This window comes from Microplitis mediator, chromosome 11 (genome assembly GCF_029852145.1).
Source record: "Microplitis mediator isolate UGA2020A chromosome 11, iyMicMedi2.1, whole genome shotgun sequence".
NCBI lineage: Eukaryota > Metazoa > Arthropoda > Insecta > Hymenoptera > Braconidae > Microplitis > Microplitis mediator.
In genome coordinates, this window is record NC_079979.1 from 20,359,371 (window position 1) to 20,382,166 (window position 22,796).

The window sequence follows — 22,796 nt, forward strand, 5'->3', positions numbered from 1 at the left end:
AATTTCAATTTAGCAAAACCGTTAATTTTTTTTTTTTTAATAAATTTCTGATTTATTCCGAAGGCTTACGCTATTTAATTATAAAACACTAATTAATTAATCACAATAAATGTTTTTTAAATTAAGCAATGAAGTTTGTTCTGTACAGTCGGTAATTTTTTTTTTTGTAATGCCGAGTTGAAACGCAATCTAGAGGTGAATTTATGAAACAGAATAAAAAATTCTGCGGGTAAAAATCTTGACTGGTAAAAAAAAATATTTTTTTTTTTTCTGAGATTAATGGAAATTTTATGGAAATTTATTGATATTTTTTTCCTGTACAATAAATTTAAAATATTGAATTTCAAACGCTGAGTTGTAAATATACTCGAGTACATAAATTTGAATTTGTAAATTAGACAAATATGTGATGGAATTCGAATTTGTTTTGGTTTCACATTTTGAATTTCGTAACCGGCTATCATAAAAAATAGTTTAAACAAAAATGTATTGATTTATGCAAATAAACAATAATAATAATTCGCTTTCTACGAGGATGTTTCGGAAGTAGATATCATCCGGTTTGCGATGACTCACGTGCGTGCTTTCTTTTTAAATTTCAATTTGAATGTGTGTCACGTATAAATCAAGAGAAATGTCCGAGAAACTATCAAAAGATAGCATATATCACTAATAAAACATTTCATATATTTATTTAATTGCGTAAAAATCAATCAAACAAAAATTTTATTCCCTAACGCAATCGATCAATTTTTCTAAGCCTTCAAATTTTTTTAACGCCGTTTGAAAATTATTTTTTCACGCCTTGAATATTTTAAGTTTAATTATAATAACAATAAACTTTTATATATTTATAATATAAATATGTAATTATTCAATTAGAAAGTTAGATAAACGTTACAAAATACCAAAAAAAAATATATGTAATTAAATGAAAAAGTGGACGAGTTATGGATGTCAAGGTCACCGAGAAATTACACTATTATGTTATATATCATTACCAATTTCCGCCGCTTAATATATATAGTAAATATTTGTAATATGCATAAGAATGTAAACATCACAGGTGGAACCTGCTGAGCGTCACGTACACCTCAAAATATATAATAATAATAAACGTGAAGGGAAAGTATCAAAAAAATATTCCTCCAAAAATCTAGAATAAATTTTTTCCAAATTTTCTACACTGATTTCATTAAATTTTAATATTTTTTTAATGATTTAATTATAACTTCTGCTTAATTAATTTTATTAATTCACGTCCACACACGATTTAATCTCGTGGAGTGAAAAAAAGTAAATAAGGAAGGAAATTAATTTAAATTGTATAAAAATATTTTTTATTTTTTTTAATCTAAATTGTTTAAATTTATAATTAAACAGATAAGCAATGGCGTTGTCACGTTGGCAATGAAAGGTCTAAAAGTTTTGATGGAGGGGAACAAGACTTGGTTTCTCTCAGTACATTCACTCAACTCAAGTCGGCTTTTACCAAAGTCAATCTCTGCTTAGTCTTGTATTTTTTCTTCTATTTTTTAAAAGCTAACCCTGATATCGATCGATCAAAATAAAACTTTAATCTATTTGACGGAAAAATCGTGAAAAAGTTATAAGCCCGCGGATAATTTAAATAAAAACAAAAGTGACATGAATTGTTAACAGAAAACGGACGTAGACAACAGGTAAGTTGACAATAAAAATAAATAAACGTTTATAGTGACAGACTTAAAAGTCAATTAATTAGTTTTAATTGTTTGAAATTGTACGAAATTAAATATCAACAAACGTGAGCGCTATAAAAAAAAAACTAAATTGACCTACTTTCCCTGTTTACCGTTCAATGTTTTGAATGAATTTCACAATTGGCACTAGCGCATCACAATCGTATAATTATTTAATTACTGTATTTTACTGCTGGTGTATTTACTTAGTACTCATTTTAACTATAATTTAATAAATTATAAAAAAAGATTTTTTTAAAATTACCAGTCCTTTTTTTTTAATTTCTGCATGAGCTGTCACGCGTGCGATTTAAATTTGTAAACAAATTTATTAAGAGTGCAAACATTAAATATTTTAATACATTTCCGCTATTAAATTGCAGGTATTATTTAATTCGTTCGATGAATAACCGAAGGAATATTGAAAAAATATATCAATGGGACTAGTTACTCTAGTGAGTACGGGTACAGTACTGATTCCATTACTCGCACTTGGGTTGACGTATTATCAATACAACAGCGCGGATCCTGAGTCACATCCCGCGGATGCTAAGGAGGTAATTTATCAGTCCATTTATTCCTGATATTTCAAAACTTCACCAATTGAATAAACAAAAAAAAAACACCGAATTGTAGTTATTTCTAGTCTATGATTTCATCGTCGTAGGAGGTGGAAGCGCAGGAGCGGTGATCGCTTCGAGATTGTCCGAGATATCAAACTGGACGATACTTTTACTAGAAGCGGGCGGTGATGAAAATGAAGTCTCAGATGTGCCGGCTTTGGCAGTTTACACCCAACTGTCTGAGCTGGATTGGAAGTACCAGACATCAGTGTCAAATACATCTGGGTATTGTTTGGCGATGATTGGCGATAAATGTAATTGGCCACGCGGAAAAGTTCTTGGTGGCAGTAGCGTTTTAAATGCGATGGTTTACGTCAGAGGAAATCGGTAAGATGATAATTAAATGGGAACTTGATAGTTTAGTTGAGTTGGAATCTATGAATTAATTTATGATTTTTTTTAGGTATGACTATGATAGCTGGGAACAACAAGGCAACAAAGGTTGGGGTTACGATGACGTTCTTCCTTATTTCATTAAATCGGAAGACAACCGCAATCCTTATTTAGCAAAGACACCATACCATGGAACAGGAGGATTGCTCACTGTCCAGGAACCACCATGGAGAACCCCATTGTCAATAGCATTTATCCAGGCAGGCCAAGAATTAGGATACACTTTCCGCGATATAAATGGCGCAAACCAAACGGGATTCATGCTGACGCAGGCGACAATTAGACGCGGAAGTAGATGTTCAACTGCCAAAGCATTCTTGCGACCGGTTAAAAATCGCAAGAATCTTCATATAGCCATGAATGCTCAGGTTTTAAAAATTTTATTTAATAAAGACAAACGAGCAACTGGCGTTGAATTTTTACGCGACGGCCGCAAACAAATTGCCCATGTACGCCGCGAAGTTATTCTGTCAGCCGGTGCAATAGGATCTCCTCAGCTGCTGATGTTATCGGGCATTGGACCTCAGGAACATCTTGATGAGCTAGGAATTCCTATACTGTCCAATTTAAGAGTTGGGGACAATCTGCAAGACCACGTGGGTTTGGGCGGTTTGACATTTTTGGTCGACGAACCAATCACTTTCAAAAAGTCGCGCTTCCAATCATTCTCTGTGGCAATGGAGTACATTTTCAATGAACGTGGCCCCATGAGCAATCCGGGAATCGAAGCTGTAGCTTTTGTCAATTCTAAATACGCTGACCGTTCAATCGATTGGCCAGACGTCCAATTTCATTTCGGTCCCAGTTCTACGAACTCTGATGGTGGTGATTACATAAAAAAAGCTTGTAATTTAAGAGATCGCGTGTACAATGTCATGTACAAGCCGCTAGAAAAAGCTGAGACCTGGACTATTTTGCCGTTACTATTAAGACCAAAAAGTACTGGATGGATTCGTCTCAAAAGCCGCAATCCTTTCGTGCATCCTGATATAAATCCAAATTACTTTGCATACAAAGAAGACATGGATGTGTTAGTTGATGCCATCAGAATGGCCATGGAAGTCTCCAACACAACCGCATTCCAGAGATTTGGCTCACGTCCGCTCACAATACCAATGCCCGGCTGCCAAAATTACGTTTTTGACAGCTATGATTACTGGGAGTGCGCGATAAGACACTTCACATTTACCATTTACCATCCAGCCGGGACATGCAAAATGGGTCCCAAACGTGATCCAACGGCTGTCGTTGATTCCCGGTTGCGAGTTTACGGGGTCCGGGGCCTAAGAGTCGCGGATGCTTCGATAATGCCCACAATCGTCAGCGGTAATCCAAATGCGCCAGTTATCATGATTGGGGAAAAAGTCAGCGATATGATCAAAGAAGATTGGAGAGTTAGGAAACAATCTCGCAGAAGATGATGATGTTTAAATCAAATCTATCATTAGTTTATTATAACAATAAAATAATTTTTTTCCTCTGTAAATTATTTAATTTTTTAATTATACTCTCGTATTTATTTAGTTGTATAACTTATGTATGTTTTATTTGCTGTTGATTGTCATTACTTAAATAATTGGTATGTTGGTGTACAGTTACGTAATAAGTATGTATGTAATAAATATTGATTTATGTCATGGAAAAATATAAATGTTTAAAGTTAAGAGACTGTTAAATGAAGATATGTGTGTATGTATATTGTACTTTGAAGAAAGTGAGTAGAGGTATTTATAAATATATATATTTTAATATTTGAATAATTATTGTGTGTTTTATTTTTCGCTCAAGTGTTCGCACACTGAAAAAAAATAACTCTTTGTAAAAATCATTTTTTTTTTATACAGAAATAGGAATTTTTTGACAGAAAATCAAAATTTATTTTTATTACACTATTTTCAAAAAAAAAACAGATCAACAGATTTCGGGCTAGAGTCAGATTTTTTCTCTAAAAATAAATTACACTGAATTTTGTCTCTCAGTGTCCATACTTTTGAACATCAAAAAAAAATTGAGAGCTAATTAAATAAATTGGAATAAATAAAAACGATAGTTTTTTTAGAAATCGGGTCCTCAAGAGCTGAATGATTTTTAATTAAATGCGATTTTTTTAGAAAGTCATAAAATTGACAAAAGTTATAAACTTGGGTGACTATTAATTATAATATTTGAAATAGGCTGTGACAGAATCTTAAAATATTAGAAAGTATGCTTTGATTTTTTAGTAAAAAATGTAAATTCTGTTTATGATATACCAATTTTCATTATTTCAGAGAAAGTTAATTCAGCAATAAGTATGTGTTTTTTTAAAAACAATATACTTCCGAGGATCTAAATTGTTTTTAAAGAATAATGAGGAAGTAAACATGGGCGTACAACTTTATAAGCCGAGATATGAACAAACTGCACTAAACTCAACCAAGATATCGTGGGAAATAAAATAACGGATAAAATCAGCGGGTAGAGTAGCTCGTAGCTTTCTTAAATTAATTTATCTAATATAAGATTTCCATATCAGAGTAGATGGAGTGTACAGGAGTAATAAAGCCGAGATGATTATTTATGTTTATTTTATAAATTTTAAGTACATAACATGTAGATGTTTTTATTAAGCTTGAAATCGTTCTGTTGAAGTGACTAGCTGACAAGATACTAGATACAAGAACGGATACAGGTAAAATTAACACGTTTAACTATGGGTACAAGGTTGTGGTCGCGATGGATAGAAGGCAAGTGTTACCACATAATTTCAGGGCAAGGATAGAAAGAGAGTGGTAGCAAACGCCATCATCATCGAATCGGGTATTGGCTAGTTTGCTGTGTGTGCTGCAGAAAGAGACCACTTTCACTGAAAAACTTGAATGTTAAGTCTTTGGAGAAGGACGCAATCGATTCCACCATACTACACTTAGTAGTTGGGTAGGTAGGGGTTATTATTGTTTCTTTGGATCGTCGTCATATACCCTTCCGACTGGTGCGAGTATTACTAGACAACTTTTTCGTCTTCTTCCGGTCGTATGTGCCAAGACGCCCAACTACTTTACACTCTCAGTTTGCTTAGGATTATGTGCTAGTGAATATTTATTCTTATTTCACTCTGCTTCTTTATTATTGTGATTAAATTTCTTGTATTATTGTTTGTTATTCAATCGTTACTAGTCATCGATGGCATTTAAAGTTATTTTTCAGTGAAATGTGATCACTTTTTTTTAAGTTTTGATCTAAATTTTTTTTTGTTAAATTACTTTTTATGTAAGTATTGATTTGAATCTTTTTTTTTATTTTTTTAAATATGACAATCAAATTCAAAAATAATTTCATTAAAATTTGATTTTTTTTTTTTAATAATTACGTACTGTAATAAATTTTAAAAATTGATGGGATAAAAAATAATCTAATCTTGGCAGTAAATTTAAAAATTTTAAAAATTTCTAAAAATAAAATTACCCTGACAAAACAAAAAAGAATTATTCAATTAGCAATTCTTGCATAATTTTAGAAATCAAATTTTATCTCAATAAGTATATAATAAGAATTAATTAAAAAGTACTTTTCATCCAGGCGCAAAGTAGTTGTCGAGCTGACGTGACAATAAGCGAATATTTCTAAATGGACTAGTGGAAATGTGTGAGGTAAATTTTTTTTCTCAAGTTAATTAACAATATAAGAACATTTACTTGTTGTTTAAATCATATTCGGACATGAATATGAAATAATAATAATTAATAACAATTATGATAATGTATTAGGAGATAGTAAAATGAAAGAAAGCTAACGATCTAATGAGCCAACATAGGAAATGTTAAGGATGACTTCCGCATTATTTGTGCTTGCGTGCTATAAGGATTCGAGTATAGTTTTTTCATTTTTATTTTTCACACACTCTTTCTTCCATTAAAGCTAAGACCACTGCACAATATCACCAGACATTGCGGGAAACTTATACGGTTGAATGTTTGCGGAAATATATTTTTATCTTTAAATTATTTCTTGGAAAGTTCCGGTACTTATCGATATTAATAGTTTTTCCTTTCAACTCACGTCAACGTCACTTTTGATCATTACTATTATTTAGTTATAACACAGGTTATTCAATATGCATATAATTATCTGGCATTCAGAGTTATATTTTTAAAATCTTAAGAGTTAATAATAAATTATTGTAATAATATTACTTGTTAGTAGTGATAGAGTGTGATCGATTGAGAAATCATAACGTAACCGTGACTTTCGTATTAAAAAACGAGTAGGGGAATTTAGTTGATAGAGGATAGGATGTGTGCGACACACCGAAACACTTTCTCCTTTTCCCCGGTTATGAGATCACCATCAGCCACTTTTTCTGACTGAGGGAGCACATCCTGTTTAAATAATATCCATTTTACTCTGGTTTAGTCACGAATGGTCAATTTGATACCTTTTTTATAACTTGCGGTTAAATGCCCTTTTTAGTTTTTACAATTTATTTTACACTGTAAAAAATTCACGGAGTGAATGCGGATTAAATCCGGAGTGAATGCGGAGTGAATGAATTTTTAATTATTCACTCCCCTCGGAGTGAAATTCACTCCGCAGAGGAGTTTTCGCGGAGTAGATAATTTTTTATTAATTTAATCCCTCTGGAGTGAAATTCACTCCGGAGCGGAGTTTTGAAAATATTATTAATAAAATATAACTCCACTCAATAAAATCGAAGTAAAAATTCGCGTATTACATTATTGATCAGCTGATATGCACACACATACGCACATACACACACACACACACACACACACACTGTTTAGCAGTTCAATATAAATTAGTATAAATTTATTTAAGTATTAAAACTCTGGACCGGAGTGAATTGGGAGTGAAATAAAATCCGCTTCACTCCGAGATCACTCCGCTAAAAAAAACTCCCAATTCACTCCGCATGCGGAGTGATTTTTTTCAAAACTCCGGAACTCCGAGTGGCGGAGTGAATGCGGAGTGAATTCGGATTTAATTTCACTCCGAATTCACTCCGGATTTTTTACAGTGTATTATTTAAATTATAACTGTATTTTAAAATTTATTGTATTATTATTTCACAGATTTGCGCAGTGATATAAAATGTATCCGGCATTGAAAAACAACAAAGACAACCATCAAACTCGGGATGTCATGAAAAAACTAAACGCCAAATCATCACGTATGAAATTCAGCTAAAAATGGTTCTAAGCGCATTAATAATAGCGTCGACGTTGAAAAGTGCACTTGGACTGATGGGTACCGGTTTCTGGTTGGTACCATTGGTGATAATAGGACTGTCTTACTACCGCTATGACCAACTTGATCCAGAGAACCGAGTCATAAACAAACATATCCTGGAATCAGAGTACGATTTTATTGTAATCGGTGGTGGATCCGCGGGCGCCGTTGTCGCAAGTCGGTTGACGGAAATTCCTGACTGGAAAGTTTTGCTTCTGGAAGCCGGGCCTGACGAAAACGAAATCACGGATGTACCATCACTGGCCGCTTACCTACAGTTGTCGAAATTGGACTGGAAATACAAGACAGAGCCTACTGGAACATCATGTATGGGAATGAAAAACGGACGTTGTAATTGGCCACGTGGTAAAGTACTCGGCGGCTCATCAACTTTAAATTATATGTTGTATGTCCGCGGTAACAGAAATGATTATGATCACTGGGAAGCTCTGGGCAATCCTGGATGGGGTTACGACCAAGCGCTCTATTATTTCAAGAAATCAGAAGATAATCGTAATCCCTATTTGAAGAAAAGTCCTTACCATGGTACTGGTGGGTATCTAACTGTCCAAGAATCTCCTTGGCGAACACCACTGGTAGTTGCTTTTGTCCAAGCTGGGACCGAACTGGGTTACGAGAATCGGGATATAAATGGGGAATATCAAACGGGTTTTATGATTGCCCAGGGGACTATAAGACGTGGCAGTCGCTGTTCAACAGCAAAAGCATTTCTTCGACCCGTTCGTTTGCGTAAAAATTTACACGTCGCTATGAATACACACGTCACACGTATTATAATCGATCCGCTGAGTTTGCGAGCCGTTGCCGTGGAATTTTATCGCGACGGCAAAAAACAAATAGTCCGCGCACGGAAAGAGATTATATTATCTGCCGGCGCAATCAATTCACCTCAATTATTAATGTTGTCTGGAATAGGCCCGCGACAGCACTTGAAAGAAATGGGAATTCGAGTTATCAAAGATTTACCAGTTGGTGACAATCTTCAGGATCACGTAGGTATGGCTGGATTGACTTTTCTGATAGACAAACCAGTTTCTATTGTTCAAGATCGCTTTCAACCAGCGGCAATCACTACAAATTATGTCATAAATGGACGGGGTCCGATGACAACACTTGGGGGTGTCGAAGGCTACGCATTCATCAACACCAAGTATGCTAACGAAACTGGACTCTATCCAGATATTCAATTGCACATGGCGCCGGCGTCATTGAGTTCAGATGCCGGCGTTCAAGTACGAAAAGTTTTAAGTCTCACGGACGAAATCTACGACACAGTTTTTCGACCGATTACCAACAAAGACGCTTGGACGTTAATGCCATTGCTTTTGAGACCTAAATCACGTGGTTCTGTAAGATTGAGAAGTAATAATCCATTTGCTAGTCCACTTATTAATTCGAATTACTTCGCGGATCCCGAGGACATGGCTAGGTTGGTCGAAGGTGCTAAAATAGCTGTAAGAATAAGTGAAGCTAAAGTGTTTAAACAATTTGGCTCTAGAATACATAGAATTAAGATACCAGGTTGTAATCAATTTAAATTCGGTACTGATCAATATTGGGAGTGTCATATCAGACATATTACTATGACTATTTACCACCCAGTGGGTACAGCCAAAATGGGACCAATTACTGATCCCGAAGCGGTTGTAGATTCGAGGCTAAGGGTCTACGGTATAGACAATTTGAGAGTTATTGATGCATCAATAATGCCGACAATTAGTAGCGGTAATACTAATGCTCCGGTTATTATGATTGCGGAAAAGGGATCTGATCTCATTAAAAATGACTGGCTCGCTGTTACCCAAAGATAACTATTTCTGTTCACCCAATTTTTATAATAGTTCATTAATTAATTCCTAAGCTAGTTTGTAATCGGATTTGTCTGTGATTAAATCCTTCATTGTTTTCTATCATATTATTGTTACTAATTTGTAAAGTTTTATACTTCTATAGTTAATAAATTTTTTAATGATTCATCTGGAAAATAACTGATAAAAAATATATATTTCTTGGTTCCATTAACCAGAAACAGAATTTATCGATTTTTTATCAGTTATTGCGTATAATTTTCTTGCAAAATTTTTATTATAAATCGTAAATATAAATTTTTAGCGCCAAGTTTTAAATTTTTAAATATATTGTAAGAAAGTGTGCCATAAAAATGGTGTCGGATTTAAATTTTATCACTCGGAAGTTGTAAATATATTGTAAAATAAAAATAAAGTATCGTAAATTTTACGGATACTTATTTTATTTTATTTTTTTGAGGTGTATGGGTAGAATGTAAGTAGGATTAGAAGCCTGCCGAGTTACAAAGCTGTAGTCATACCAAGTAGGTGAAGTGTTTGGTAAATTTGAGTTTATAAATATATAAAAACAATGTAAAAATGTTATTTTATACATTTCTATGAAAATAAATTTTTCTAAAAAAAAAAAATTACTTTCTTTGCCCAAAGTTTTAAAATATCAACAAGAGCGTCTACGTCACAATATCCAGTGGAAAATTTAACCGGACTAGTGATGCGAAATGAACGTCATTTTGATGTTCAGTCAAATCACGAGAAATTGGATGACAATTTCTCGTCAATTGACATCAAAAATTATTCGGGCTATTTTTTAAAAAAAAAATTCTTCAATTGACGTCAATTGTCAGATAATTTATCTGCCTTACATCACTAATCCGGATAAATAATTTAATAGAATTAAAATACGGAAAATTTTAGATGTTTTTCAAATCAATATTTATAATTAAGTCTGTAATTGTTTATAGGATTGGTCTGAATTAATCCTCATACATTTAACTAGCGTAATAATACCAAATTTTTTACTAACCGTAATTGTTTATCTGTTCCCGTCCAATAAAAAAAATTGAAGATGTAGATCTTACCTGTAAAAAAAAATTATTATTATTATTTAAGATAATTAATTATTTATTGACCACTTTCAGCAAAATTACCAACAAATATTAAATTTTTTCAACTTGAGCAAATTAGAAATTTAGTTACCAAACAATTATTTAAATTCCACACGTAATAATATATAACTAATAAGATAAATAAATAGTGTAATTGTGGTAATGTAATAATAGTAATTCCCATAAAATTTATAGTTATTTTACATAAAAGTAGGGATGAATAACATGTTTGGATAACAGTAACTGAATATTCAGGCGGTTACGCGAGCGGTATGAGAAAGTCAACACATTTCTTTCTCCCAACGCGATGGATCTCATGAAAGAGGTCCAACACAAATAACTCCGTAATACTTTTAATAGTTCTCTCATGGTTTCTTTCCGCAATAGTCCTCCAGCAGCCGGACTTTTATCAAAACCAAAGTTTAAAATTTTATTTGAAACCAAAACAATAAAAAATATAAATCACTCGAGACTTTACGTAATCGGTGAGTGAAAAATTTTGAAAAAGATAAAAACTAAAAGTTGTTTGCCGCTCTAAGTGAAAGCTATAGTCGTAAAAATTTATTAGATAATTTATCGTACAAACTTGGATCAAGTTTTGCTAAAAAAAATAAAGGTAAGTAAATATTTTTCGCATTATAAATTCAAAACCAAAATTTTCTAGCGATAAAAAATTCTTACATCGAGAAATTTCTTCTAGTCCTAACAAAATTTTGTCTTTATTTCATAATGCGAAATATTTCTTGCGCCAAGTAATTTTTTTTCTGTGTACTTATTGATTGTTCATACAATAAAAATAAGTATAGTATTAAATTTTTATTATTTACTTTTTTTTTTTTTTTTTTCTAGTGAGCGTAATCAGCATCGACACGCAAGTTGAGGGAAAGAGTGAATTATCACAGTCTCAATTCTTGCTGGGTCATGTGCTCATAAAGAAATTTTATCATATTACCATTCATTTTACTGTTATTTTTAGAACCACCCTGACGTCAAAGAGAAAAAAACCCGACATTTATTAAAATCTAATGAAGCTCTCCCATTTAATTTAGTCTCGACTCTCGAACCATTAAATCACCAAAATCAATATAAAAAAAAACGAAATGAATATTAAGATAGTAATAGTAATTTTTGTAATATTAAAAAACACAAACGGCAAAAGCCTGTTGGAATTACTGAAGAGCTACGGCTTGAAAAATAGCTACGATATTTTAACGACGCCTTTGCCGACACGTGAGGAGTACGATTTTGTAATAATTGGCGCGGGATCTGGCGGATCTACTTTGGCGAACCGGCTGTCAGAGAACCGAAAATGGAAGATTCTGCTGCTGGAGGCTGGTAAGCCAGAGGGTATTTTGAACCAAATACCAATACTGGTGAGTAATTTTCAGCAGACGGATTATAATTGGGGTTATCGAGTTGAACCGCAGAAGAATGCTTGCTTGGGTATGAAGGATCGTCGGTGTACATGGCCGAGGGGTAAATCCCTCGGCGGCACAAGTACATTGAATTACATGATTCATACAAGAGGTAATAGAGATGATTATGACACTTGGGCGGCCCTAGGTAATAATGGATGGTCTTACAATGATGTACTGCCTTATTTTATCAAGAGCGAACGTTTTCGGGTGCCAGGTATTTATTGTTTGGATTTTATTTGTTATCAGCAATCAATAATTTATACAGAGATTTATTTTTTAGGGCCATTTAACGCTTCTTATCACGGAACTGACGGCTATTTGTGTGTAGAACACATTCCCTATCACATGCCGCTGTCGACGGAATTTCTGAACGCCGGTAAAAAATTAGGCTGGGAGACACTAGACTACAATGGGCCTGAGCAAATTGGATTTTCGTATCTCCAAGTAAACATGGATCGCGGCGCACGTTGTAGTGCTTCAAGAGCTTATTTAAAAATACGCCGACCAAATTTAGAGATCGTGACTGAAGCACGTGTTACGAAGATTATTATAGACTCGGATAAACGTGCCTACGGAGTCGAGTACATAAAAGACGGCAAGACAAATAAAGTACGCGCCTCAAAGGAAGTTATTTCATCTGCGGGAACAATAGACTCGGCGAAGCTCTTGATGCTCTCGGGAATAGGTCCTCGGGAACATTTAGAAGGCTTGGGAATCCCGGTTATCAAAGACGCCAAAGTCGGTCACAATTTGTATGAACACGTTGGCTACTTGGGGTTGACTTTTCTCGTGAATGCGAGTGTTACATTGCTAGAGCGTACGATAATAAAGCCGCAGAATGCTCTGCAGTATATGATAGACCGAAGTGGTCCACTCTCGATACCCGGAGGTGCAGAAGCGATAGCGTTCATTCGTACAAAGTACGCACAGGACTCGCGTCCTGATTTGGAGCTTCTTTTCGTCTCGGGTTCGATACATTCAGACAATGGAGTCGCTGTGAGAAAAGGTCACGGTATCACAGACGATTTATACAACGCGGTGTTCAAACCTATTGAAAACCGCGACGCTTGGTCGATTTGGCCGATCGTCCAGCAGCCTCGCAGCCACGGCAGGATCACGCTAAGATCTAAGAACCCCTTCGATGACCCGATAATTGAGCCTAATTTTTTCACCCATCCCGCGGACATTGAAATTATTTTGGAAGGCATCAAACACGCGATTAAAATTGCCGCCACTGATGAATTTCAAAAGTACAATAGTCGGTTGCACACAATAAAAATTCCCGGCTGCAAAGAATTCGAATTCGCAAGCGATGATTACTTTCGGTGTGCAATCAGACACTTGCCCTCTATGATGAATCACGAAGTGGGTACGGTTAAAATGGGACTTCCAGAAGACCCCACAGCCGTCGTGGACCCTCAGCTAAGGGTCTACGGAGTAAAAGGCTTGAGAGTCGTCGACGCTTCGATCATGCCCACGATGCCGATCGGACACGTGAATGCCGGAATTTACATGATTGGGGAAAAAGCCGCCGATATGATAAAACAAATGTGGAATTAATTTTTTAAAATTTATGTACTTGCTCAATTTAATCTGATAAGATAAAGCTATCAATTTTGAAATAAACATTATATTTATTTTCTAATATATATTTTTGTAAATTAACTATATAATTTTTTTATCCAATGGAATTCTTAATTAAATCCTCTGACCTTACGAATCCATTAGGTTAAAAAATAATAATAGTCTCAATCCCATATGACAAAATAAAAAATATTAAACTGATAAATTGTACGATCACAACACGTATAAATAAACTTGTTATCATAATCAACAATGATGATGATAACAGAAATAAAAAAAAACATTGCCTATTTAAATAAAGATTAAATCAATTTTTCCATATAAATTCAACGTAAACAGGATGGACTACGTAATTCTATTTCCATCCTCTACGAAACTAAAAAAATAGTAATTAAGTGGATATAGCGACGTCAATAGATGGAACGTGATAAAAAACAGTCCACCAATTGATAAGTATGAGTCATACGTCAAGAATTTACGATCATGGTATTTTTATATCTATATATATATATATATAGATTTAGTAGTATAGTACTAATATTTATATCACCTGCTGCGGCCTCTTCGTCAAATATTAAACAATAATTAATCCATTACCAAATTAATGGACAATAAATTAAATTGAAATAAAATAAAAAAACTGTGGGGCGTCATCGCAATTATGGTGATTAAAAAAAGCTCCATTAAATAAATTACCAAGAGTAATATTATTTAGTGACATTGCGTAATGGTAAATAAAAATAAAAAAGTAAAATAGTAAACCGGTAATATTTGTTGGTAACCTCGGAAAACGTTTAGTCGTGATGAATTATGATAAATAATGACCTAGAATAAGATAAAGTGTTAAAAATATGTAATAATAAATTTTAAAAATGGTAAGTGAGTTAAATAGTTACCTGATACTACGAGAGCTTCGTTTGGACCGCAAGTATGAACGTTACCCATTGTTATCTATTAAGTAAATCCTATTTAACTGGTTCTAAACTCTGAAGGTTCAATATTTGAATAATCGAGGCACGGTTATTTTATCGAAAACATACACTTTGTACACTACTTTAATTATAAACTATATTTGATTTCAATTGATACTAACTAGCTCCAATGACGGCGAGCTAACAACCGCGATGAGATAATATGTCTTTTTATTGTACTTTTTTTTTTTGATGCGTTGACACAACACTTATGTGAGTACCAACACACTCGCACTGTGGACGTGTGTAGTTTATATTTTACGCGAGCAAACGCACTAGTCAATGGACATCATGACAAATTGTGTTTGTGTATTTTAAATTCAACATGGCGCTGGCGGGAGATACTCCTGCCATCTACTAGTTTCAAAATTAACTTTCCGTCGGCGCGCAAAACGTAAGTTATGTAATGGCGCGAAAATTTCAAATGTCATTTTTAAATTCCAAATTAGTGTCAATTACAATCATGCGATTTTTTATTTATTTTAGATTAAATAAGTGCTCTTATCACTTGTAAAATCTTTATCATTCATTTTAAACGTATATTGGGTTTTCAAATTCAAATATTTCTTGTTATGGCACCGAAAATTATTTCGGTTACTAATTTGGCGGGACGCCGCGACAAATTCAAAATTCGCGGTAACTCCATCTGTCAATTCGTTTGACAAAGTAATTTGACAACAAAAATTTGCATACATACACATATATATATATATGATATAAGATGTGAAATTTTTTTATCAGCAGTTGCGAACCCTCGGAGAACTCAGAACAAGTGCAGTTGGTCAGTTACAAGACAAATCTGTTTATTGGTTATTGTCTAGTGTTCCTTACTCCCCTTTCGCGTTATTATTTACTTAATAATTATTATTATTATTACTATGCTCTGTACTGAGCACAATAACAGTCAATGTCAATAGCCATCTCCAATGAGACAATTTGTTTTGTGAGCACTGAGTTTGAAAAAAAAAAGAAGCAAACTGTGATTCCCAAGTACATGCTGGGGATTTCTTATTTAATCAACTCCATTACCGTGACATTATAACGTTCAATGGATAATAGCAAGTGACTGGCTGTGAAAGTGCTCTTTTAGTCAAGCACAAGTTTATTTTAAAAATTATTTCTGTCTGTCATTATTATTAATAAATTTATAAAAATATTCAGCAAGATGACGTACCCTGGGATGGCGTTTGTTTTTGTCGTCGGTGTCGGTCTCGCAACTATTTTGTATTACATGTTTGCTGATAATTCACACAATCAACACAATCATAGCAATAATGGAACTGGTCCACCTCCTGACATACCGCAAAATTCTTGGAGCGCGCCGACTGCCAGGTATTGAAAAATTTAAATTTTTTTGCGTCGCATTTATTTATTTATATTTATAGTTCATTGATATATATCTTTTTAGACAGAGGAGTCGGAGAAAGGGATCTGGTGCCAGTACTGATAAAACAAATTGCACAATTTGCTTAGCAGAAATATCACTACCGCAAATAGTTAATGTCCGACCCTGCGGGCACGCGTTTCACATGAAATGTATTCAAGATTGGCAGAAACAAGGACAGACGGTAGAGATTTTATTTTAAATAAAATTTAAATTCAAAAATTTATTAGGATCCTACGATCCTGAAGTTAGCAGACAATTAAAAATTTTTTGATTTTTTTTTTGAACAATTAAATTTGAAGAAAAAAAAAAGTAAAAATATGCATGATACTGAAGTTAGCAGACGTCTAATAATTTTTTGATTTTTTTTTAGACGATAAAACACAAAAAAAAAAATTTTTGAAAAAATTGCACCTGTAGTTTTTAAAATTTTCTACGTGTGCATATTTTTATTTTATTTTTTTGCAATTGATTTGTTGAAATCCGAAAATTCAAAAATTTTTAAATGTCTGCTAACTTCAGGATCATAAATATGCGCATGTAGAAAATTTAAAAGACTACAAGTGCAATTTTTAAAAATATTTTTTTGATCATAACTTATCGTTTTTTAAAAAATCCAAAAATTATTAGACGTCGGCTAATTTCAGTATCATTATGATCCTGACAATTAAAAATTTTCAGATTTTTTTTTCAACAAATTAATTACAAAAAAAAAAACTAAAAAATGCACCGGTAGAAAATTTTAAAAACTACAGGTGGATTTTTTTCAAATATTTTTTTTATAATTTATTGTTTAAAAAAAAATCCAAAAATGATTTATTCATTTATTTTTTTTATAATTTATTGTTTAAAAAAAAATCCAAAAATGATTTATTCATTTATTTTTACAGGAGAGTCATAAATCCTGTCCCAATTGCCGGAGAAAAATCGAAGAAATTTGTTAACTAATTAATCGTTAATTATTAATTATCATCACAATCACACAAAGGTAGTGTAAGTGTACACGCAGATAATTTTTGAGTAAAAATTACCCATAAAGTTTAGTACTGTAAGAACATCTAGCCAGTAACTAAATTTTTACTATGTTATTATGTAGTAGAAATTGCACTTGATTTCCATGCTACTAAGTAGTATATTTTATGATGTGCATGGAAAAAATTTAGATATTTACCACATGTTCAGTACCAAACTTCTTGGGTAATTTTTACTAAAAATTCATCAGCGGGTAAGTTGAATCAAAATTTTATAAGTAATTTATAAAAAAAGAAAAGAAACAAAAACATTGTTTTGTTTTCTTATTTAAACTAATCTGAATTATTTTAAGTAATTATTTTATTTATTTACTAATAATTAGTAACGAAAAAAAAATATTTTATAAATATACTTACTCTTCCTTGTGATTTTAAAATTAATTACCGACTGTTTTAATTCTAACTATTTAGTTTATTAATGACATTTTCAAAGCAATGTTACACTAAACGGATTTAAAATAATAAATAAATATAATAATAAGTTACAAAATAAATCGGATGGTTGGGAATAAAAAATGTTTTAATTGGAGATTTAACCATTTATATTTAATAAATTAATTAAGAGACTGAGTTTTAAATTTATATATCATTTCATTATGAATATGAATACGATGCTTTTGCATTAAATGTTAATTATTGATCATTTTTTATTTCAATTCGTAGCTACTGTATGAATAAAAAAAAAGTGATAAAATATGACGTGCGTTGCCTAAATAATTGCTAATCAATTAATCTCGTCTTATTTATTAATATGTAAATTATGTAACTATAATTAAGCAAAAAAAATGTAATAATAGTTATAATGTTTAAGCTGTTATATATCGTATTATATATGTTTGGTCATAATAAATTATCATTATCCTGAAAAATAATAATTGCCTGTTATTAATATTTTTTAGCTGCGCTATTGTTTCAATTACACAGAAAAAAATTATTTTTTAGCGCAATAATTTTTTTTTGCTTCAATAAATTTTTTATTACCCCAGGAAAATTTTTGTTTTCAATTTATAATTCACAAAATTTTTTTGGAGCAAGTAAAAATATTTTGCGCCAAGAAATCCTTTTTTTTTTGTTATCATTAAGGGCATTCTCAGAGAGTGCCCCCCACTTTTTAAAAATATGCAATGACTTTCAACTGTCATAACCGTATTAAAATTTTATTAATTAATTAAAAAAAAATTTAAACCTTAATTGAAAAAAGGACAACGTAGTCGTAATTTCGCTGAGATATAGAATTTGAAAAAAATTACTTACAATTGATATCAGTTGGGAGTTATACGAAATTTTTTGAATAAATTTTAGCCGCCAAAATTTAAAAATTCGAATTATAAAATTGACATGACGATTTTACTGAAATTTATTTAACGAATTTTGTTTAACTCCTAATTGATATCAAGTGTAAATAATTTTTTTTTAAATCTATATATCGGCGAAATTACGACTACGTTGTCCTTTTTTCAATTAATGCTTTAATTTTTTTTTAATTAATTGATATAAATTTGATACGCTTATGACAGATCAAAATCATTGAAAATTTTTAAAAAGTGGGGGGCATTGTCTGAGAATGGCCTTAAGTACCGAATGGACATTCCGTAAAATTCCGACATGAGCTTCCAAACTTGTTTTCCTGAGGTAAAAAGGTAAGCACGTCTACATGTGCCAGTGCAAGATGTATGTAAGCTGCTGACTGTTAACTGGCTGATACCGCTGACGACCCTAATGCGCTTGCCGGTGAACGGCTTGAGGAACTGTTTCAAACATTCAGTCAGTCACTTGCGGAGGTTTCACTAGAGTACTCAGTACCCAGTGCTGTCCCATCACCAACCAATCTATTATTTTATTATTGATAATAATAAGTTTCGAAAATGCCGGTGATTTTATTAATCTGAACAAGATGCGCAAAATAAAATATGATACGGCTGTTACTGATGATTATTATCAACACAAGTTCATGTACCTCGAGAATAAATCACGACAAACGCAGTAAGTTTATTTATTTATTTATATTTTTTTAAAACTATATTTTAACGTGCCCTCGTTAAAGTAACCAGCGAGTAAAGCCAAGCATTACATATTAAATTGACAGTATCGGTCTAATAGGACTATGTCTCGTGCCGTCAAGTGGTCGTGCCACTTGCTACTGCAATAACTAGCCTTGTTGATCACCTTCAGGAAACTTGTATCATCGAGTATTTTATTTATTGGTGAACTCGTTTGCTAACCGGAAAAACTCCTCATCATTTACTGATTTCTTACATCTATATATATATGTAATGTAACGGTATTATTATAAACATGAGATTTAAATGACGTGACATTATTAATTACACCCACAAAATGAAATTATCTCTTGCAAAAATAACATTTTAATATTTATTATTCATAAAAAAAAGAAACGTATTTATTTATTTATTTATACAGTTATAAAAATATTTAAAAATAAATCGGAAGTGTTTATAACGGAAGTGTATGAATTAAATAAAATCCGGGAGTTTATAAAACGGGAGTTACTCTTATTATTTACGTAATAGCTGAGTAATTGAAGATATCTAGAAAGTGTACGGAATCGCGTGCTGTCGGTGTTTATCTCTTATGTATTTCGGGGAATGAAGAAAGTTATTATTGAGATAAATAATAAAAATAATAATTTTTAAACAACAGTAAGAGGACTTATAAGTGGATGGGCCCCGCTCGTGTGGCTGGCACCTGGTGAAAGATTCCTGCCGCTGAGTGTCCCGGAGTTCTTGGAGCACGTGCAGGCCGGGGACAATTACCTACAGACACGTGTTGACGTTAGTGAGTTATTGACTCAGCAATTTTATTAAAAGTCACGATTTAAATTGAATTATCAATAAGCTTTCTAACGTTATTACTTTCAGAGACGCTGCTGTCTAATGAGACGTCATTTCTGTACGGCAAGGAGCCTGGTACGGTACCAATTTATGCCCTGGTCCAGAACTGTCTCGACTCGTCCGCGAAATCTAATTTGGTGACCAGCGACCGCAGGAGAATAAAACGTAAGCGCGCGGTCGCTTATTCGCGGGTCGGACGGGAGGACTCGGTGGTCCAGAGCAACGAGATCTTGACGAAAGCTGAAGGAAGTAATCACGGGGAAGTGAGCAAATTGATCTCCAAGGGAAAGAGGTCGCGGAAGCTGAACTTTCACGTGACCTATTGGATGTTCTATCCGTTCAGTGAGGGAAAGGCTGTATGTGTTCTGGATCTCGGTTTTTTTGGCACATGGCCGATACCAAGTGTGGAGGGAGTCTGTCTCGGTCAACTTAAAGAGTATGGAAATCACGTGGGCGATTGGGAACACATGAGTCTTTACTTCGCGGTCAGTTAATATATTTTTATTTATTTAATTTATTTTTAAATTAACTTTAAAGGCAATTTAACAGGATATAAATTGCCTGATCATGAACTCATAAATAAACTTGTTATGTGTTGATGATTAGATGGATTACGATAATGATGATTACGATAATTATTGCAGGGAGATGATCATCCTGTGGCGATGTATGTGTCTGCTCACGACGCCGGAGCGTATTACCGGTACGACATCAGAAGCGGTACTTTCATTTACGAGAGTCAAGAAACGCGGAAGGGTATTTTCCAAAAGCCCATATTTCCTGAGCGCGTTTTCACCTCCAGTGGCTCGCATCCGATTCTCTTCAGCGCCAAGGGCTCCCACGGGCTGTGGACGGCCCCGGGTAAACACAAGTTTGTAAGAATACCTAGACTGTACGACGAGAGTGGGTTCGGCACTCCCTGGCAGACTTGGAAGAACCTAGAGGTGATTCCCACCGAAAATCCCTCGACGGCGCCATCCTGGATGTCCTTTACAGGCAACTGGGGGAATCCTAGAAGCAATTGTCATCCTCTTGTTAATCTAGGATTTAATATTTGCGAGTTTGTCGACGGACCAACTGGGATACCTACAAAGAAAGGAAGCTTTCAATGTCCTAGTTCTTGTGATTAAATATTTATATTCCTATTCATAGTTTGTAATTTTATTTATAAAAAATAAATATATATTTAAATCTTTATTTTTTTTTTTTATTAAAAAGAATCTTTTAAATCCAAACCTTACAATGAAAATATTTCATGTCTAGTAGCCCATCGATTTAAATAAAACAATTTTTTTGTTACTCAGTAGACCAAAAACTACTCAGACTCGTCGTCGTCTTGTTCCTCACTGGGCTCGATGCCGATGCTGTGGATCCCGTTCCTCAGCACCGGGGTCCCTTTGTCTCTGCTGAGGACTCGGGCTTTCACCGCGACATTGAGCGGCGTGCCGGACTCGCAGCACTTTAACTGGATAACTTCCTTAAGAAATTCGTCGTAGGCTAACAATTCAAGCTTTATCCTGAAAAATTTAAAAAACCCCAGGTGATTGCTACTACGGATTTATTTTATCTGCTGACCTTAGGTCGTCTTTCTCCTGGAATACTTCGTTCACTCTACAATTTGAGCTGCTATTATTCTCCACTATCGCCGCTGGTACTTGGGATTTGTCATCCGCATGTATGCACTTGTTCCATGGTATCGAGAATTCTATGTGATACCTAAATAAATAAAAATAAATTCATCTGCAAGGACTGTCCTGATTAAAAACATGATCCTGAAGTTAGCAGACAAAAATTTTTTGATTGTTTTTTTTAAACAAATAAATTACAAAAATAAAAAATAAAAAAAATGCACATGTAGGAAATTTAAAAAACTACAAGTGCAATTTTTCAAAATACTTTTTTTTATAATTTATCGTTCTGAAAAAATTATTAGATGTCAGTTAACTTCAGTATCACTTAAAAACTCCGACTAAATCAGAATCTAGTCTTCCCAAATTAATTTTGACGTCTCTCAGGATTACAAACCTGTGGTGACGTTGTAAGAATCCTAAATGTGCATCCAAATGTCCATGACGTTGCGGCTGTATCATAATATTATTAAATCCAAGACCGCTACCTCCACTAAAGTGAACATGATGATCTAGAATAACAAGATATTTAATTTTAATTTAAAAAATAAGTAAAAAAAAAAATTATGATCCTGAAGCTAGCAGACAGTTAAAAATTTTCGAATTTTTGTTTCAACGGCTTAATTTAAAAAAAAAATAAAACTAAAAAAATGCACGTGTAGAAAATTTAATAAACTATAGGTGCAATTTTTTCAAATATTTTTTTTTTAATAATTTGTCGTTTAAAAAAAAATCCAAAAATTATTGGACGTCGGCTAACTTCAGTATCATAAAAAAATTACCTTTTTCTCCCATTGTTTAATGTCAATTTTATCACAAAGCTGCAGGTTTTTTAAAATTCCAGGCTGCTGTATTAAGGCACTTGACACATTTAAATATCAGTTATTAAACTAATTTACTTGATTATTCAAATTCATTTAATGATAAAATAAAAACAAGATTTTAAAATATTTTACAACAGCTTTTGGAAAATTTTAACACAAAGTGTCTTGATGTATGTACACATTTTGTATTTATTGTACTCTACAAG

The 22,796-nt window shown here is 33.1% G+C and overlaps 6 protein-coding genes across 9 annotated transcripts in view; 4 read left to right on the forward strand and 2 right to left on the reverse strand.

Annotated features, from left to right (window-relative positions):
- The window catches only part of LOC130676856 (flotillin-2), a 60,768-nt gene extending 45,586 nt beyond the window's left edge, over positions 1-15,182 (reverse strand). The window contains exon 1 of one of the 2 annotated variants that reach the window (XM_057483353.1): positions 14,797-15,182. In XM_057483353.1, coding sequence (XP_057339336.1) covers positions 14,797-14,845 — 49 coding nt within the window. In that variant the 5' untranslated portion in view covers positions 14,846-15,182. The remainder of the gene's footprint in view (positions 1-14,796) is intronic. The other variant, XM_057483352.1, reaches the window with a different exon arrangement.
- Positions 1,203-4,497, forward strand: LOC130676855 (glucose dehydrogenase [FAD, quinone]). Of its 2 annotated transcripts, XM_057483350.1 has the most exons (5): positions 1,203-1,296; positions 1,384-1,682; positions 2,105-2,278; positions 2,358-2,671; positions 2,748-4,497. In XM_057483350.1, exons 3-5 carry the CDS (start codon positions 2,159-2,161, stop codon positions 4,156-4,158), a joined length of 1,845 nt encoding a protein of 614 aa, XP_057339333.1. In that variant the 5' UTR covers positions 1,203-1,296; positions 1,384-1,682; positions 2,105-2,158; the 3' UTR covers positions 4,159-4,497. The 2 variants fall into 2 exon arrangements, with proteins under 2 accessions (XP_057339333.1, XP_057339334.1); XM_057483351.1 differs by lacking the exons at positions 1,203-1,296; positions 1,384-1,682 and having other exon boundaries at positions 2,142-2,278; positions 2,389-2,671.
- Positions 5,637-14,111, forward strand: LOC130677157 (uncharacterized). Its single transcript, XM_057483796.1, has 5 exons — positions 5,637-5,986; positions 6,296-6,366; positions 7,807-9,784; positions 11,967-12,530; positions 12,597-14,111. Exons 3-5 carry the CDS (start codon positions 7,924-7,926, stop codon positions 13,874-13,876), a joined length of 3,705 nt encoding a protein of 1,234 aa, XP_057339779.1. The 5' UTR covers positions 5,637-5,986; positions 6,296-6,366; positions 7,807-7,923; the 3' UTR covers positions 13,877-14,111.
- Positions 15,183-15,607: 425 nt separating the features above from the next.
- Positions 15,608-18,160, forward strand: LOC130676863 (E3 ubiquitin-protein ligase RNF126-like). The gene is made up of 3 exons (XM_057483361.1): positions 15,608-16,203; positions 16,280-16,439; positions 17,146-18,160. The coding sequence occupies exons 1-3, from the start codon at positions 16,037-16,039 to the stop codon at positions 17,197-17,199; spliced, it is 381 nt and encodes a 126-aa protein (XP_057339344.1). The 5' UTR covers positions 15,608-16,036; the 3' UTR covers positions 17,200-18,160.
- A 404-nt stretch (positions 18,161-18,564) lies between these two features.
- On the reverse strand, positions 18,565-22,759 carry LOC130676862 (uncharacterized). 2 transcript variants are annotated; one of them, XM_057483359.1, is made up of 5 exons: positions 22,549-22,759; positions 22,164-22,278; positions 21,714-21,854; positions 21,380-21,655; positions 18,565-21,224 (listed from the first exon to the last, which is right to left on the reverse strand). In XM_057483359.1, exons 1-4 carry the CDS (start codon positions 22,559-22,561, stop codon positions 21,454-21,456), a joined length of 471 nt encoding a protein of 156 aa, XP_057339342.1. In that variant the 5' UTR covers positions 22,562-22,759; the 3' UTR covers positions 18,565-21,224; positions 21,380-21,453. The 2 variants fall into 2 exon arrangements, with proteins under 2 accessions (XP_057339342.1, XP_057339343.1); XM_057483360.1 differs by having other exon boundaries at positions 21,375-21,655.
- LOC130676858 (uncharacterized) lies at positions 19,128-21,333 on the forward strand. The gene is made up of 4 exons (XM_057483354.1): positions 19,128-19,269; positions 19,948-20,082; positions 20,166-20,623; positions 20,783-21,333. Exons 1-4 carry the CDS (start codon positions 19,197-19,199, stop codon positions 21,266-21,268), a joined length of 1,152 nt encoding a protein of 383 aa, XP_057339337.1. The 5' UTR covers positions 19,128-19,196; the 3' UTR covers positions 21,269-21,333.
- Positions 22,760-22,796: the final 37 nt, after the last annotated feature.